Raw genomic sequence first — 19,557 nt, forward strand, 5'->3', positions numbered from 1 at the left:
TCCATTTGAAACCTCCCTAAATTGATGCAGTTGCCCCCCCTGTGCACACCAGTGCTACAGCCTACAGGTAGTATTTTGCTTAGGAGAATCAAATAATTCTTCTGAGATGTAGAGTTATGGTAACACAACTTATCTTTGCATAAAGTAGAAGCTTGCTGAAACGCTTGTGCGCCATCCCTTATCTTGATATGAGTCTGAACACGACTGGCCATGTTCTCGTAGTGGATCTGAGAAACAGCTGTAATATGTAGATGGTGCTGATTGTAATAGTGATTTGAGCTCTATGAAACACTCAGCTTTGATGTCTTATCTGCCGCCTCTAAGACATTGAAATGATCTGCCCTGTATGTTTAAAAAGTACACATCCTCAGATTGTATTTGCTATTGATCTCTGGTAGGCACTAATTGCCATTGTTTAGTTGTGGAATATTTGTAGAAATAGTCAGATGAAGCAAAAACATAAACCAGTTAAGCCATATAATAACAAACATAAAATGTAATAAAAACATAATAATGTTAAAGCCATGACTACACACACAGCATGAACAATGCATAGAAAATGTATGATGTATGCAACTTGGATGTTTGATTCTATAGCCACAATTTACATTACATTACATTACATTTGGGTGACGCATTTTTAGCCAAAGCGACATGGTAAACAGTTTACGTTTTAAAGCAATTCTCAACAATTTTAGGACAATTTAAAACATTGTTTTTACCAATACATTGATATTTTATTTTTATTTAGATCATTTATAACACATAACCCCTGCAGATTTGGGAGAATACCCCACTCATGAATATCTGTTTACAGCCTGCCATGGTATAAGCTGGAGATACAAAGCTATGACACACTGAATTTATTGTTGTTATCAGAGGTAAAAAAAAGATGTTGGTAGGAGCCAAAATCAGGGAAGGTTAATAACACGACAGAAGATGAAATGCAACACTAACTGAAATAGGTTTATTTTACAAGTGATAACAAACTGAATGTGTATGACAGCCAGTAAATGCAAACATCACCTGGTATTAAAAATAAAGGGCTCTAGGTCAAAATAAAAATGATAGAGACAATCTTTATCAAGTCTAAAAATGGGATTGCAAACAGAGGACTGGCATTTGCTAGCATTTGCTGGCATTTTTGGGGTTCATGAGGCTGGCCATTGTATTTCTCATAGTGAACAGGTAGACACTCAACATTTGCAATGGTATCACAGGCCAGCATGACCTTTTGCTCTTTTGGTACAACCTCAGTCACCCTACACGGCTTAGCGTCGCTTGTGACATGAATCACTGTAAAGGTTTCCTGACTAACACAGAGGTTATCTTTATAGACAAAACCTTGGCCCTCGCAGATGTACTTGACTTTTCCTTCATCATTTCTTTGGAAAAAAGACTGAACAGGGACTCTTCCACAGAGTCCTTTTTCATACAGGTACTTGCTCCATTCTATTTTGTCAGCAATATTGAAATTAGAATCAAGAATGTGTTTATTCTTGAATCTGTTGTAGGCGTTATTGTCAAGGTTCTTCATGCAAGGCAGTGGATTGGCTTTTTTTTCTAGCATCACAACAATGGTGTTGTTGTCATGGTGGTCATCATGGAGCTCCGCAATGACACGGGTGACAACCACAACCAGTGTGGTGATGAGACACAGGGCCAAAAAGGTCTTCATCTTTGAGAGAGAAAGAGAGAGAGATTCATTTAAAGACGTATGTGCATTCAGAGCAATCTGATCCTAGAGGGTTTCCAGGTGAAACGTTCAAAACCAATGCAGATACTTTGACATGAAAATTTTGACTTTATTTATGTACAGCAAACATTTGATACAAAAAATACACAGCATCTGCTAATGATTCACACTAATGGAGGCCACCACAATTAATTGAAAGGGAATCCATAGAAGGTTATTAAATGACTTGGCATAAAATCAATACTACATAAAATGCTATCTATATTGATTGTACAGTCAGGTATACTCAGAATCAAATAAAGTCAGGTATGCTAAAAACACTACACAAAAACGGTAAAAAAAAACATAACTATGAAAAATAGGACATTTGAACCAAGTGAAAAGTTGAAAGCTAAAGAAGTGAAAGCTAAAGAAGTGTTCAGCAACTATTTACTGTTAATATCCTTGATGTTCTCTCTTTGTGAAATTAAAACATGATCAACCTCCTTTGAACAAAAAGTAATTTATTTGCAGACTTCAGGCAGAAGCTGCATTCACAATTGCAAAAGCAGAAACCACCTGTCATCAATGAGTAATACATCTCTATAGCTTCCTCTGTCATCTGATCTGCAATCTGATTGTTATTTTCACATTTTATTATGTATAGCAATGTTATATTGTCATTATGATACATATCACAAAAATCTAAATTATATAATTGATCTGACTCCACTCAATTTAGGGGGATATTGAATTATTATTTTGTCGCTGCTCTTGCAATTGCTCTGCTGTAGTTTGCACAACGCAACCGATTAGCCAGTATACCTCAAGACTTGTATAGGGACTTTCTGATTTTGAACTTTCTAGTTTCTAGGCATATGTTGCATACAACCAATGTATTTTGTCTAAATCAGTTACACATCGATTGTATCACCAATCTAAAATAAGTAATTGCAAGTTATACATATCTAACAGAAGAAAGACATTTGTAACATGTAAAACATATGAACATACCAGGCTGCTCAGATGATAACTATAAAGTGCAGTAGTCTCTGGAACAGAACAGATGCTTTTTGTGATCTCCCCTTTAAGTACCCATTTCAGTTAATAATTATAGATGTAATCGATAGCCAAATGGAAGTTTGTTTATGCATTGATTTGAATCACCCAACGAGGAGTCATCAGTGAAGGACAGTAAGTTATTTATAGAACAACTTGTTACCTCCAGAGTTGCACAGTCTGAATCAGAACTCTCATGTTTCTGAGATCTGTATCGAAGGTAATTGCACTGCATGACTGGTTCACTGACACAAATTCACTCAAATTAAACCAAATATGACAAAGAAAATCATCTTACAGCATGCCATGTTGCAATTGCACAACATGTAATACAAAAGGGGAGTAAGTTACAGTTAAACACAGTCAAAGGAGTGAGAACCTACCGTTGGATAGAAATGTCCAAATGTAAACACAGACAAATCTACATGTACATGTACACAGACAAGATTTACAGAGTGTGAGCCTCTAAGAATTGAATGCTGACTTTTGTCTTGAGTTGTCAAAAATATTCCTACAATTCTCAGCTATTTGGGCAAAGATCCTTGATTACTAGCAAGATAGAGCGACGTAATGCATTACTATGGGAGCAAAATGGGACAGTTCCGGTCTGCATAGAGTGGCGAAGTCCCGCCCCTTCCGTTTGCCTCCAAAAATTGAACGGCAGTCTATGGCGAAAAAGAAATTATTTTCTGGTCCCGGTTGACTTGTGCCTTGAATTACCCATATGATGTTTGTCAATTTTAAAGACAATTTTTCATGTAAAGACATTTGCAGTTTGTTTCGTAACTATTGAATTACAACATTGTGAAAGATCGTAATTCCAACGACTACAAACCCATCAGTCACGCTAGTGACGTTAGCTCATTCACAGCCACACTAGATTGTACAAGCATACCAGCAACAGGTCTTAATTGGGCTTTCCTTGCTGAAGAAAATAGCATGAGTCAGAGGATTAAACACATCAGGTAAGTTGTATTCGTCCATAGACTGTACATTACATACTGTCAAGTGACATAGCAGGCAGCAAGATGCAACTGTTAACTAGCATAACAGCTCTTATCGTTTCATTACGTTGGTGACGTACATCGTTCGAGACGAGAGATGTAGTCCACTGAGTGGATTTGCACAAAACCAACATAACTTTTGAAGTCTATCGAACAACAGTACTTTCTTGACGTGAAAATTGATCTTTTAAATTCACACACATCATATGTGAAATTTGTGGCACAATTCAAACTGGACCAAAAAATAATTGTTATCTCCCCATTAACTCCCGTTCATAATTTTTTGAAAGATAGGTCCCATGGACCGGAAGTAGAAGGGGCGGGACTTCGCCGCTATATAAGTGGGAGTGTCACCCTACATCGCTAAATAAACTTTCTCTCTTAATAAGTAATAAGAACAGATAAACATAATTGTGTTCACAGTATTATTGTCTATAATCATGTATGATACCAATGAATCATTCTTTAGGACATGATATGAATAATTTAACTAGAAATGCAATTCCAAGGAATTACCAGTGCATGAAAATGCTAAAGTTGTGATGTAAAATATCATGTATAGTTAAAACAGATAATACAGAGATGGTTACTACGGTGATGCTAGGATAGACATGGTGGTTGCATAGCTTAATAAAAGTTGATCGTTTAAAAGTAGACTGTTTAAAAGCTGAATGTAGATAGTTTAAAAGTTGTTGATAGACAGTAGATAGTTTAAAAGTTGTTGATAGACAGCTAGTTTAATAGATAGTTTAATGATATTTTAAAAGTAGACCGTTTAAAAGTTGAAGGGAAATAGTTTAAAAGTTGTTGACAGACTGGAAGTTTAATGAATGTTGATATTCAAATAGTTTAATGGCTGTGTATAGGTAGATATTTGACAATAACTGAAAGTTGGAATGGCTCTAATGTTTGCTAGCAGTTATGCTAAGATTTTTAGCTACGCTAACCATGCTACTTAGCCCTTAGAACCCTAAGCTGTTTTTAGGGCATTTTCACTACCTTTATTCATAAGGATTTATTCTGGTCATTGTAAGTGCCACACACATATATTATATGTTGTTTTTTTCAGGAGAGTTTAGGCTATTCAGATCTGCCATCATTTCATGTATTAATACTAGCATTGATTTTATTTTGATTTTTAAAGAATTAAAATATAAAAAGTGTATTATAAAAATTCTTATATTTCGACATGTATCTCACCACTGCAAGCTCACAGCTCTACATGCATTTCATGTGTGTGTAGGGCAGACTGTCCTGAATCGGGCAATATAATTGCCATGTTGGAGGGATACTCTGGGGCTGAGCAATTTACAGAAATATTTGCTGTGTGATTTACGGAAATAAATGCCATTTTTTATTTAGTGATGAAAAATGACCTTTCTGCGCTCCATATCTGTGACACGAACTGATCTGACCTGACTTGACCCGAGCCTGCGTGCCTGTGTGTATGCAGTCATAATAATTCTCAAGTCTTTACTGCATTGCCATGAACAAAGTAAAGGCAAAAAAGGTGTTTATTTGTTGAACAAATTGGGATGCAATGTGAGCCTTGAATTGGATGCCATGCAGGAATTTGCTAGGATCTCAAAACCGGAATATGAACATGCTTTGCCATAGAGAAACACATGATAGCATTGGATTATAAACATGCTTTGCCACAAGAACAGACAAAAACGTGGGGTAAGTCCAGCTATATGAAGTTATTATTTTGCTGTCACTTCGTCTGTTTTATAACCCAGAAGGATGTACTTGGTATCAAATGATAGCTCTGAGTCTCCTCTTTCATCTGACATGCGTGGCATATCTATGTGATCACGGGTCCGCGAGTAATTCAAACGAGAGTAATGAGTGTGCAGCGTTGGTTTGTGTACATGACGTTATTATTTTGCAGTCACTTCGTCTGATTTTATAAGCCAGAAGGATCGATAAACAATGGATAGCCCTGTGCGCCCTCTTTCATCTGATATGCTTGCCATATCGATGCGATCACGGGTTCGCGAGTAATTCAAACTAGAGTAATGTGTGTGCAGGTGAATGCAGAGAAGTATAGACTATAAATATGATGCAATTTGATTTAATTTCATGATTTTTTTTTAATTTTCATACTTGATCGTACAGACAAGTGTGTAGTCTCGTTGGAAAGCCCCACTTCTGCTCTGTCGTGCAATAAAGGTTTCATCTCGCTGCGATGAACCGTTCCGGAGCAATGTAACAGAGAAGAAAGGGTGTGTTTTTTGACGCACTTTGCGTCAATCGGGTTCTAAGGGTTAGCTAATGTTTTATAGCAGTGCTAGCAATGCTAACATGTTAACCATGCTTCTTAGCTAAATATGTTAGCAATGCTAACTATGCTAACTATGCTAACCATGCTACTTAGCTAACTTAACTAACATTTTCTAGCAGTTTTCTTAAACATGCTAACTATATTAGCAATACTAACATGCTAACTATGTTAACCATGTGACTTAGCTAACCTAGCTTTTTTTTAGTAGTTATGGTAACTATGCTAACTAGCATGCTAACTATGTTAACCATGTGACTTAGCTAACTATGCTAACTAGCATGCTAACTATGCTAACCATGTGACTGAGCTAACTTAGCTAATCATTTTTAGCAGTTATGCTAACTAGCATGCTAGCAATGATAACTATGCTAACCATATTACTTAGCTAACTTAGCTAATCATTTTTAACAGTTTTGCTAAAAATATTAACAATGCTAGCAATGCTAACATGCTAACTATGCTAACCATGCTAACTAGCTACAGTGGGTAGGAGTCATAGTTGATGACAAGTAACAGTTACAATGGCTGAACAGTTAAAAAGTTCAGTAGTTTAAAGGGTTAAATTGTTTAAAGGAAAATTCCGGTTTTTAGCACTTTAAGGCCCTTTTCTGGTTTGTTTTGGATGAACTAGAGTGGTGGACACCGAAATTTTGACGATTGGTCCTGTCTCGACTTTTCTGACTCGTTTTGAATCGCCTTTTCACGTCTCAGGGTGGCTGGCAATGGGCATACTGTAGTAGGCTACTCAAACATGTCCTAAAACAACCCTTAACGTTCATTTTCAAAACTGTGCAACTCACCGAGTGGTTAGTGGAGTTCGTTGACTATTAAAAGCAAATATATCGGCGCAATGTATGATTCGTATTTGAACCTGAAGCATAGACGGTGGCACAGTAATATCAATGTGCAATGACAGAAATCAGTGGGATTTTACAAAATGCCAAATAAAAGACGACAGAAACTGTATTTCGCTACGCTACTTGTTTTGGAACATCAACGAACACCACTAACCACTCGGTGAGTTGCACAGTTTTTAAAACGAACGTTAAGGGTTGTTTTAGGACATGTTTGAGTAGCCTACTACAGTATGCCCATTGCCAGCCACCCTGAGAAGTGAAAAGGCGATTCAAAACGAGTCAGAAAAGTCGAGACAGGACCAATCGTCAAAATTTCGGTGTCCACCACTCTAGTTCATCCAAAACAAACCAGAAAAGGGCCTTAAAGTGCTAAAAACCGGAATTTTCCTTTAACAGTGAAATATTGTAGTGAGGACTTTTATTTTGAAACAGTTTTTGGCAGAGGAAGCAGTTGAACAGGATGTGTAGTCTTAATAGGGCCAGTTTGTATGCTTAAAGCCTGAGACTGGCAGTTGATGCAGGTGGCCCGAACACCTGCCATAGGATTCTAATTGCTTAACGGCCGTATTGTGATGTCATAATCATAGTTTTTAATTAATAGTTTAAAAAGTATAAAAGTTACAAAGCTGAAAAATACATAGCACACATGTCCTAAGTAAGACCTACGTAACATAGTTTGAATGAAGTTTCTACGTTAAACGGTTGAAGCTGCATTAAGTGCATTAGAAGAAGAAAAATAACTAGAAAAGCATTTCCTGAAGGAAATACAGTGCATGAAAATGCAAAAATATGATGAGTTCGTATTAGGGGTGTAAAGATTAACCGATACGTATCGGTATCCGTTTTTAACGTGTAAGATACGGCTACATCGATACGTGAAGCCCCGTATCGGAAAAAAACTGAAATGAACCGGTCGTTATATCGATTTACTTGTTATGAATTGGTGCACAACCTTTTCTGCTCGCTCAGACTCATTTACGTTCCAAGCAGCGCGTTCATCCCACTTCCGGTTTTGAAACTATACGTGGCACGGAATTGTGGGTAATGCAGTTCGTTATTGGTTACATTCATTGCCCAAAGTTGTCAAATGACCTCATTACCCATACATCTATTGCAACTTAACCATGTGACAACTTGCACTCGGCTTTTGTTTTTCGAAATCCAGCGCGAAATTAAGCACTTATAGCTTTCCTAAACAGCAACGATAGTCTGTAGAGTAGCCTTACCTTTGATGAAAGGATTTCCTTAATGTTAAATAATAATTTGGCCCTTGCTGCTAAAACGATGCATAAATTATTGGCCAATGATTTTGTTCATATTCACTCAGACTTGTGGCATTTTAGGTTTCTGCATTAGGTCTACTGTTGGAACAAAATAAGCCCAGAGAGTTCATTGATTTGTAGGCCTATTTTATTCTTGTAGGGTAGGCTAGGCCTATATGAGAAAAGGCCAAGAGTGTCTTATGCACTGATTTATTTTATTTCGGTATTGTCTTACCTCAACAAGGCTACAGCTCCATGAAAACAATCAGATATAACTCTATAAAATCTGTAAAGTCTATAAAAATGTATTTTTATGTTGTATTTGGCTGCTGTGCTTGACTGAAATGTAGACTATTCTTTTTTCATTTCAATACAGTATATGAAACAAACCTCAGTTTAGATAATCATATTCACACATTTTGTTGCCTAATTGACAACCATGACCATGATAATTGATAATATAAAATGAATGTGCACCTTGAGCAAATTATAAAAAATCTTTCAGAATGGTTTCCATTCTTGAACTGCATCGAATTGCATCGAATCGCATCGCATCGAATCGTACTGAATCGTTTTTTATAAACATGTATCTTTTCTTGTATCGAATCGTGCCCATGTATCTAGATGCGAATCGTATCATCTTTTACATGAGAGATTCACACCCCTAGTTCGTATGGTTAAATTATTTGCTTGGTAGATAAGGTTTAATATAGTTGGAATGACTGAACAGTTAAATAGGTTGATAATTGAAATGGTTAAATTATTTAGGCAGATAGTTGATGATAACTAACAGTTGGAATGGCTCCAATGTTTGCTAGCAGTTATGTTAACTATGTTAACAAAGATAATAATGTTAACCAAGTTACTATGCTAACTAGAATGCTAACAATGTTAAAATGTTAACTATGCTAACCATATGACTTAGCTAACCTAGCTAAACATTTTTATTAGTTATGTTAACTATGTTAACTAACATTTTAACATGTTAGCATGCTAACTATGTTCACCATGTGACTTAGCTAACTTTGCTAATCATGTTTAGCAGTTATGCTAACTATGCTAACTAGCATGTTAACATGATAACTATGCTAACCATGTGACTTAGCTAATCATTTTTAACAGTTATGCTAACTATGCTAACTAACATGCTAACATGCTCACCATGTGACTTAGCTAACTTCGCTAATCATTTTTAGCAGTTATGGTAACTATGCTAACTAGCATGTTAACTATGTTAACCATGTTACTTAGCTAACTTAGCTAATCATGTTTAGCAGCTATACTAACTATGCTAACTAGCATGCTAACATGTTAACTATGCTAACCATGTGACTTAGCTAACTTAGCTAATCATTTTTAGCAGTTTTGCTAAAAATGCTAACACGTTAGCATACTAACTATGCTAACCATGTTACTTAGCTAACTTAGCTAATAATTTTTAGCAGTTTTGCTAAAAATGCTAACTAACATGTTAACATGCTAGCATGCTAACTATGCTAACCATGTGACTTAGCTAACTTAAGTAATCATTTTTAGCAGTTTTGCTAAAAATGCTAACTATGTTAGCAATGCTAACATGCTAACTATGCTAACTAACTACAGTGGGTAGGAGTCATAGTGGATGACAAGTAACAGTTACAATGGCTGAACTGTTAAAAAGTTCAGTAGTTTAAAGGGTTAAATTGTTTAACAGTGAAATATTGTAGTGAGGACTTTTATTTTGAAACTGTTTTTGGCAGAGGAAGCAGTTGAACAGGATGTGTAGTCTTAATAAGGCCAGTTTGTATGCTTAAAGCCTGAGACTGGCAGTTGATGCAGGTGGCCCGAACACCTGCCATAGGATTCTAATTGCTTAACGGCCGTATTGTGATGTAATAATCATAATGTTAAGTCTATGGGGAAATGTTGAGTAGTTTTTAATTAATAGTTTAAAAAGTATAAAAGTTACAAAGCTGAAAAATACATAGCACCCATGTCCTAAGTAAGACCTACGCAACGCAGTTTGAATTAAGTTTCTACGTTAAACGGTTGAAGCTGCATTAAATGCGTTAGAAGAAGAATAATAAAATGCCTAGGAAGAACAGTACAGTGCATTTTCATGCACTGTAATAAGAACTAGAAAAGCATTTCCTGAAGGAAATACAGTGCATGAAAATGCAAAAATATGATGAGTTCATATGGTTAAATTATTTGCTTGGTAGATAAGGTTTACTATAGTTGGAATGACTGAACAGTTAAATAGGTTGATAATTGAAATGGTTAAATTATTTAGGTAGATAATTGACGATAACTGACAGTTGGAATGGCTCTAATGTTTGCTAGCAGTTATGCTAACTATGTTATCAAAGATAATAATGTTAACCAAGTTACTTAACTTAGTTAACTTAGCTAATGTTTTCATTTTTAGTAGTTATGCTAACTAGCATGTTAGCAATGCTAACTTAGCTAATTATTTTTAGCAGTTTTGCTAAAAATGCTAACTAGCATGCTAACATGCTAACTATGCTAACCATGTTACTTAGCTAACTTAGCTAATCATTTTTAGCAATTTTGCTAAAAATGCTAACTGTCACTCATTTTTAGCAGTTTTGCTAAAAATGCTAACTAGCATGCTAACATGCTAACTATGCTAACCATGTGACTTAGCTAACTTAGCTACTCATTTTTAGCAGTTTTGCTAAAAATGCTAACTAGCATGCTAACATGCTAGCATGTTAACTATGTTAACCATGCTAACTAGCTACAGTGGGTAGGAGTCATAGTTGATGACAAGTAACAGTTATAATGGCTAAATAGTTAAAAAGTTAAGTAGTTTAAAGGGTTAAATTGTTTAACAGTGAAATATTGTAGTGAGGACTTTTATTTTGAAACAGTTTTTGGCGGAGGAAGCAGTTGAATAGGGTGTGTAGTCTTAATAGGGCCAGTTTGTATGCTTAAAGCCTGAGAATGGCAGTTGATCGAGGTGGCCTGAACACCTGCCATAGGATTCTAATTGCTGTGATGTCATAAAGGCCCAATGCTAAGTCAATGGGGAAATTTTGAATAGTTTTTAATTAATAGTTTAAAAAGTAAGACCTACGTAACAAAGTTTGAATGAAGTTTCTACGTTAAATGGTTGAAGCTGCATTAAGTTAGCATAGTTAGCATGCTAGTTAACATAGTTAGCATAACTGCTAAAAATGATTAGTGAAGTTAGCTAAGTAAATTAAAAACTATTAAACATTTCCCCATAGACTTAACATTGGGCCTTTATGACATCACAGCAATTAGAATCTTGTGGCAGGTGGCCAACTGTCAGTTTCTCAGGCTTTAAAAGCATACAGTCTCATTCTATAAGACTACACATCATGTTAAACTGTTTCCTCTGTCCACAACTGTTTCAAAATAAAAGTCCTCACTACAATAATTCCCTATTAAATAATTTAACCATTTCAACTATCAACCTATTTAACTGTTCAGTCATTCCAACTATATTAAACCTCATCTACCTAGCAAATAATTTAACCTTTTACACTATCCACCTATTTAACCATTCAGTCATTCCAACTATATTAAACCTCATCTACCTAGTTCAGTCATTCCAACTACATTAAACCTCATCTACCTAGTTAAGACTACACACCCTATTCAACTGCTTCCTCTGCTAAAAACTGTTTCAAAATAAAAGTCCTCACTACAATATTTCACTGTAAAACAATTTAACCCTTCAAACTACTGAACTTTTTAACTGTTCAGCCATTGTAACTGTTACTTGTCATCAACTATCACTCCTACCCACTGTAGCTAGTTAGCATGGTTAACATAGTTAGCATGCTAGCATGTTAGCATGCTAGTTAGCATTTTTAGCAAAACTTCTAAAAATGATTAGCTAAGTTAGCTAAGTAACGTGGTTAACATAGTTAACATTACTGCAAAAAATTATTAGCTAGGTTAGCTAAGTAACGTGGTTAACATAATTAGCATGTTAGCATTGCTAACATGCTAGTTAGCATAACTACTAAAAATAAAAACATTAGCTAAGTTAAGTAAATTGGTTAACAATATTATCTTTAGCATAACTGCTAGCAAACATTAGAGCCATTCCAACTGTCAGTTATCATCAATTATCTACCTAAATAATTTAACCATTTAAATTATCCACCTATTTAACCGTTCAATCATTCCAACTATATTAAACCTTATCTACCAAGCAAATCATTTAACTATATAAACTATCCACCTATTTAACTGTTCAGTCATTCCAACTATATTAAACCTCATCTACCTAGCAACCAATATAGTTTGCTTTTACTCTGTATGATATTTTACATCATATTTTTTGCATTTTCATGCACTGTATTTCCTTCAGGAAATGCTTTTCTAGTTCTTATTATTCCATGTCTTCTAACACAGTTAATGCAGCTTCAACCGTTTAATGTAGAAACTTCATTCAAACTATGTTACGTAGGTCTTACTTAGGACATGTGGGCTTTGTATTTTTCATCTTTGTAACTTTTATACTTTTTAAACTATTAATTAAAAACTACTCAAAATTTCCCCATTGACTTAACATTGGGCCTTTATGACATCACAGCAATTAGAATCCTATGGCAGGTGTTCAGGCCACCTGTCCCAACTGCCATTCTCAGGCTTTAAGCATACAAACTGGACCTATTAAGACTACACACCCTATTCAACTGCTTCCTCTGCCAAAAACTGTTTCAAAATAAGAGTCCTTGTCACTCCCCGGTAATTGTAAAGCAATTTACAAAAGATTCACTGAACAAAAATGCTGATGTGGTACATGAACATTTAGCTAAAAATGTGGAGAATGCAATGCAATCAAGCATTTTGGACGATATATTGTCACAAGCTGCATGGCAGAATAGGCAACAGGCCGATGTGCGTTTTATTTGGAGACTATTTTGCGCGACAGAGTTTGCTGCTGATATTCTGGGGATAGGCCTAGCCAATGTACGACTTTTGCCTTTTAATATATTTGCTGCATTAGATCAGTCTTTCTAGAACAGGCAAGGGCTTTCTAGCCTCACGTCAGCAGCGCTGCATCACCCATATAGCAGCCTAAAACAACCAGCCGATGGTGGGCGGGTGCAGTTTTGAAAATTGGTCAACAAACTTTGGTGCTGATGGATGGCTGATGGATGATAAGTTTTGCTATGCAGTTATGTTTGAAATAATAGCCCATCAGCGCATCTCTAGTGTGTGTGCCTCTCTCTCGCTCAGAGGGGAGGGAGAGGCTGAGGGTCGATCCAGCATGGATTCTAAACTCTGTGGTGGATAGGATCTACAATTAGGTGTTAATAATTTTACCAAGCTAGGTCGAAGTACTCCCAAGTGCTATTGCGCCACACATTGTAGTTCTCCTGTTTATTCGCTTGGAAAATCGGCACGTTTCATGTTGTGTGCCGTACACATTTTTATCAACTACTCGTGCAACTGTATTTAAGTAGGGAAAACGTGGAGGTGTTTGAATACTGCTATGTTCCTCTCTCTACGGCCACGGCAGAGCCCGCTAGCATAACAACATGCTAACACATTCGCACCGCGCGACAGAGCGTTTGAGTGCACCTACCGGCGCGGGAGAGGTATGACTCAACTCGTGAAAGTTAAGGTAAGAATATATATTACTACTGATTTTGGGTGGCGTGTTCCTTTAAAAAGTATAAAAGTTACGAAGTTTTTAATTAATAGTTTAAAAAGTATAAAAGTTACAAAGTTGAAAAATACATTGCCCGGGTGTCCTAAGTAAGACCTACGTAACATAGTTTGAATGAAGTTTCTACGTTAAACGGTTGAAGCTGCATTAAATGCGTTAGAAGAAGAATAATCAGAAGAAAAAGCCTTGGAAGAACAGTTCATGCACTGTAATAAGAAGAAGCCTAGGAAGAACAGTACAGTGCATTTTCATGCACTGTAATAAGAAGATGACTTGGAAGAACAGTACAGTGCATTTTCATGCACTGTAATAAGAAGCCTAGGAAGAACAGTACAGTGCATTGTCATGCACTGTAATAAGAAGAAGCCTAGGAAGAACAGTACAGTGCATTTTCATGCACTGTAATAAGAAGAAGCCTAGGAAGAACAGTACAGTGCATTTTCATGCACTGTAATAAGAATAAGAATCAGAAGAAGCCTAGGAAGAACAGTACAGTGCATTTTCATGCATTGTAACTAGAAAAGCATTTCCTGAAGGAAATACAGTGCATGAAAATGCAAAAAATATGATGTAACATATCATACAGAGTAAAAACAAACTATATTGGTTGCTAGGTAGATGAGGTTTAATATAGTTGGAATGACTGAACAGTTAAATAGGTGGATAGTTTATATAGTTAAATGATTTGCTTGGTAGATAAGGTTTAATATAGTTAGAATAATTGAACGGTTAAATAGGTGGATAATTTAAATGGTTCAATTATTTAGGTAGATAATTGACGATAATTGACAGTTGGCTGGAATGGCTCTAATGTTTGCTAGCAGTTATGCTAACTATGTTATCAAAGATAATAATGTTAACCAAGTTACTTAAGTTAGTTAACTTAGCTAATGTTTTCATTTTTAGTAGTTATGCTAACTAGCATGTTAGCAATGCTAACTATGTTAACCATGTGACTTAGCTTACCTAGCTAATCATTTTTAGTAGGTATGCTAACTATGCTAATTAGCATGCTAATATGCTAGCATGCTAACTATGGTAACCATGTTACTTAGCTAATCATTTTTAGCAGTTTTGCTAAAAATGCTAACTATCATGTTAGCATGCTAACTATGCTAACCATGCTACTTAGCTTACTTAGCTAATCATTTTTAGCAGTTTTAGCAGTGATGGAGGATGAAAGCTGTCTGCCTGGAGCAGTGTGTTGCGGTCAGTTGGTTTTCGGAAGACTGGTGTTAATGCATCCTTCCTTGTCCTTCTGTATGGTGAGATCTAAGAAGTCAATTTGAGTCAGGTCATATTGCATACACAATTTTAGGTTTTTATTGGTGTTGTTGAGGTATCTATAAAATGAAGTTAGTTCTTGTTCAGTACCAGAGAAAAGGAACACTAGGTCATCAATATAGCGTCCGTAAAAAGCGATCATGTTCCTGTAAGGGTTGTTGCATGAATAAACAAAGTGTTCTTCCCATAGGCCCATGAATAAATTGGCTAGACTTGGTGCATAACATGCTCCCATTGCTGTTCCTTTTATTTGTTGGTACAAATAGAAATACATTGTTTTCAAGTGTCCATTTAGTTAGTGTGAGCAGAAAGTCTGTGGGTGGTGTACTAGAAGTTGGGTGTGTGTTCAAATAATGAGACAGAGCATTGAGGCCTTCTTCATGGTCTATGTTCGTATATAAAGCCTCCACATCCATTGTGAAGAGGTAGAAATGTCCAATGTTCTTCAGAAGGGCCAACTTGTTAAGTACATGTGTTGTATCCTGGATAAATGATGATAGATTGGAAACATAAGGTTGAATGAAGTGGTCTATTAATTTTTATATGGGTTCTGTCAGAGATCCATTGCCAGATATTATGGGTCTCCCTGGAGGATTATGCAGGTCTTTGTGCACTTTTGGTAGCATGTAGAAGCAGGGTAGTACAGGATTAGGACAAAATAGATAATCATGCTCTGCTTTGCTTATCCAGGCATTATCCATAGCACCTCTCAAAATTTGCTTCAAGTCATTTTTCATTTGTTCCATAGGGTTAGTCTTCAAACTTTTATAGAATGCAGTATTGTCAAGTTGGCGGTGGGCTTCTTGCAAGTATTTTGTTTTTTGCCACACTACTACAGAGCCTCCTTTATCAGCACGCTTGATGACTATGTTTTCATTATTTGCCAAAATATCTAGTGCTATTCTTTCCTTCTTTGTTAGGTTGTGTTTGATCGAGTCCTCTTTGTTGCTAAACAGTCTTTCAATATCCACATCAGTTTTTCTACAGAAAGTTGCGAGAACAGGGTTGTTGCTAAGAGGACAGAAATATGACTTGGGGCGGAAAGCAGTTTTACAGTCACTGGTATTGGCAACAGTTGAAGTGTCTGGGTTCTGATTATACCAAAATCTCGAGTGTAAGCTGCGATAAAATCTAAAGAGGTCTACTTTGGTATTGAAGCAGTTGGCATAGTTGGTAGGTGCAAATGTTAAGCCTTTTGACAATACTGCAACACAATCATCAGTCAATGGGGTGTCAGAAATGTTGATTACTACCTGGGGTTCCTGTTGCTCCTGAGGTTCGATCTGGGAGTGTAACCTTGGTTTCCTTTTGCCCCTCCTTGTTTTCTACATCGGAAGGACAAAAAGAAAATTACAACAGAGGGTAGCAGAGCACAAATATGCAATTCGTACAGGAAATGAGGATTACCCAATGGTGAAGCATTACAAGCAACACCATGGATGCAACCCAGAGTCACTAAGGGCAATGGGAATAGAAACAATTGAGCTATCCAAAAGAGGAGGGGACAAACTTAAAAAATTATTACAGAGGGAGACTTACTGGATTTATACACTAAAAGCCCTCATAAACCCAGGACTTAATGAAGACTTGGACTATACCCCCTTTCTATAAAGACATTCTAATATTTGCTAATTGTAACTGTAAGATTGTATGTCTTCTTCAGAGCACTTAATATAGGTAACTCAATGTTTACAATGTTAACTATCTTTTAAAAAATATTTGGGTAGAATAAGAAATATGTACAAAATGGCCACATAAGGGAGACATAGTTCGTCCTATATGAAATGCATATTTTTCCATTCTCTTCTAAGCTTAACTGAATATTTCAAGGTGAACCGTTTTTTGTAGCCCGTATGAAATAATTATTGTAGTCCTCATAAGTAGTATAATTGTTTGTAACTTGATGTATGTATGATGTTTTTATGTGTGACATGGTGCACCAGTAATTGACTGATAGGTGGAGTCTATGCACCCTGCCACTTAGTCCTACTTAATTGCCTGCACCTTCTCTTTGTTATAGGGACTTGGGAATTAGTCAGTGTTTAGGCTCTGAAGAAGACAGTAGTCGCAACGCGTTAGCCCATTATATTAAAGGCTTTTTAATTGTATCAAGCAGTGTGCCTTTGGAATTTTTTGGCAAGACTTTAAGCACAGTCACTACTGAAGTTGAGTTTAGCCATATCTTTAAGTAATTATTATGACCGCCGCGCAGCGAAGCGGCGGTCATATAGGTTTAGTCAGAATTTGTATTTATTTATTTATTTATTTTATTTTTTTTGCATGCCCAAATTTCCGTCAATGATTCCCGGGACACTGAAAGACCGGAGTACACAAAACTTGGTGGGCATGTAACCCCACATGGATAGCATGGAACCGTCGTTTTTCGTTTTGATCTGTTGCCCCCCCGCTCTCCCTACTGGAGAACTGTAGGGACTAGGATGACCATTTTTTTCCGTATGTTTGCCTCCAGGGGTCATGTTAACCCATTTCATGTGCACACATGTGCACAAACAGATACACACACACACACACACACATACATTCACAGTAATCATACGTATGACACATACTCACACAGTAGACATATGTACGCTTGCATGCACAGGCACATACGCAGGCACACACACAAGCATGCACACACACACACACACACACACACACACATAACATAAACATGTACATGCACACATGCACACAATTCAAGAATTTCTCAGAATTATGAACAGGCAAGATGGAGATGGGGTTGTATAAAATGAATTTTACATGTGAAATCTATGAACTAATCATGTTTTGGTACTTGTTGTCTAGCAGATACCAGTGAGAATTGAGTGTGGATAATGCAATTTAGGCCTTAGGCGTGATCACTTTCAGCGTGATTTATTTTTGTGGAAATATGACTGTGGCGGCGGTCATATTTTGTACCGCTCTGCGGTACATCTAGTTAAAGCATGTTTAGTCACTGGGTGCCTGCAATGAGGAAGCATTTCACAAGATATGGTCAAAACATTTAAAGCAATAAGCCCCAAAATGCCGTAGATTGATTCCAGTGATTTTAGAACAGCTAAGGGGTGTTGTTAGGCACAACGCGAAGTGGAGCACAGCTTCACGTGTACTATGCCCTGTGATATCAGTTGTATTGTGGTTGTGGAAGCCTGTTTATCCGAAACACATTTCTCCCTTTGGAGATCTAATAAAGTCACCTTGAAGATCAACAAAAACTGTAATGATTTTTTCATAGATAGTCATTTTCCACCAATAAATGGAAGCGTAAGCGTTAGTTCTGTCAGGAAGACTTAAGTCACTCATCATTCATTACTTCCGTCTAATCACCTGTCTGCATCAGTCTTTATAATGACATGACTGCACCTGCATGTTGCTTTCAGGTGCCGATTTTCGATGTTCCGTATCCATGCATGGGTTCGCCAAAACTTTAACTTGTGATGCAGTCACAGATCTTACCTTAACGTTCGCGTTCAACTGTTTTAGATGCATCACCAAAGTCTCGGGGTTCCGTTAATGTAGGAGGATATATCTCTCGTAAACGTCGGAGAGTAGGTAGGCCAAATTGTTGCCACTTGTTCGTCCGCTTGGTCTTATCAACGGAAAGAAACAAGTTTCACGGCTTTTGAAGGTTTCTCTTTTTTACCCTAGTCTCGTTAAGCCTGTTATTCCAGTTACTGTAGGCCGACACTCGCGATGGTTTCCCTGCTATAATACAGCTTTGCTAGGTTCACATCCTAGGCAAATTGGCTCGCTGGTTAGGCTACTGTTGTGTAGCCTATGGAAGGCCAACAGGGACAAAAGTGGCTACTTTCCTTGTTGTCTGCAGTGCAGGGATGTTAGTTTGCAGAGATTTATGGTAGGCCTGTTGGTAGGCTATTGTCTGCAGGGCTACACTATCGTCATTAACCCATAATATTTCCGATGCACCTGAAGGCCATGATTAATCCATTTTCATTCTCATGTCTGGCTGATCATTATCGTGTCATTGTCTGTTACATGTCATGGTTAAATGTGTCTATATAATATGTAGGGCCATACTTTGTTGATTTAACTAATGGCAATGTAAATGTTTCATGGCTGTTTATTTGCCCGCGTGCCAGGTCCTTTCAAAAAATTCTGTATGCATGCTATTCTGTATGTCTCCTAACCACTCCATTCCTCCTTGCAGGTCTTCAGGCTGTAGGGACTAGTAGCCTACTAGAGCTTTCCACAAACTCTTTCTCTGCCGAAAGAGCAACACCTCTAGCAAGCACAAAGTCTTCAGGCCAATACTGCGCCCAGTCATTCACCTTTTTTCCAAGCACAATGCACTGTGCTTGTCGTCATTCGTAATCCCCCATTAAGTCATGGCAGCCGCAAGCACAGGGATGACATTACTTCCCAGTTCTTCATTAGGCTTACATTAACATCTTAATCTTTTAATTTCAGGAGCAGCTCCTCTTTGTTTAATGTAAATGCCTCACTCTCTAAGTT

General features: G+C 36.9%; 1 protein-coding gene across 1 annotated transcript; it reads right to left on the bottom strand.

Annotated features, from left to right (window-relative positions):
• Positions 1-463: 463 nt before the first annotated feature.
• On the bottom strand, positions 464-18,667 carry LOC143127999 (uncharacterized). The gene is made up of 3 exons (XM_076289686.1): positions 18,541-18,667; positions 16,335-16,406; positions 464-1,678 (listed from the first exon to the last, which is right to left on the bottom strand). The coding sequence occupies exons 1-3, from the start codon at positions 18,571-18,573 to the stop codon at positions 1,049-1,051; spliced, it is 735 nt and encodes a 244-aa protein (XP_076145801.1). The 5' UTR covers positions 18,574-18,667; the 3' UTR covers positions 464-1,048.
• Positions 18,668-19,557: the final 890 nt, after the last annotated feature.

The sequence above is a fragment of the Alosa pseudoharengus genome, unplaced genomic scaffold, assembly GCF_046254945.1.
Source record: "Alosa pseudoharengus isolate Yale_2024_CS ecotype anadromous, Long Island Sound unplaced genomic scaffold, YU_APseudo_1.1 YU_APseudo_1.1_scf_17, whole genome shotgun sequence".
In the NCBI taxonomy this organism is placed as follows: Eukaryota; Metazoa; Chordata; class Actinopteri; order Clupeiformes; family Clupeidae; genus Alosa; species Alosa pseudoharengus.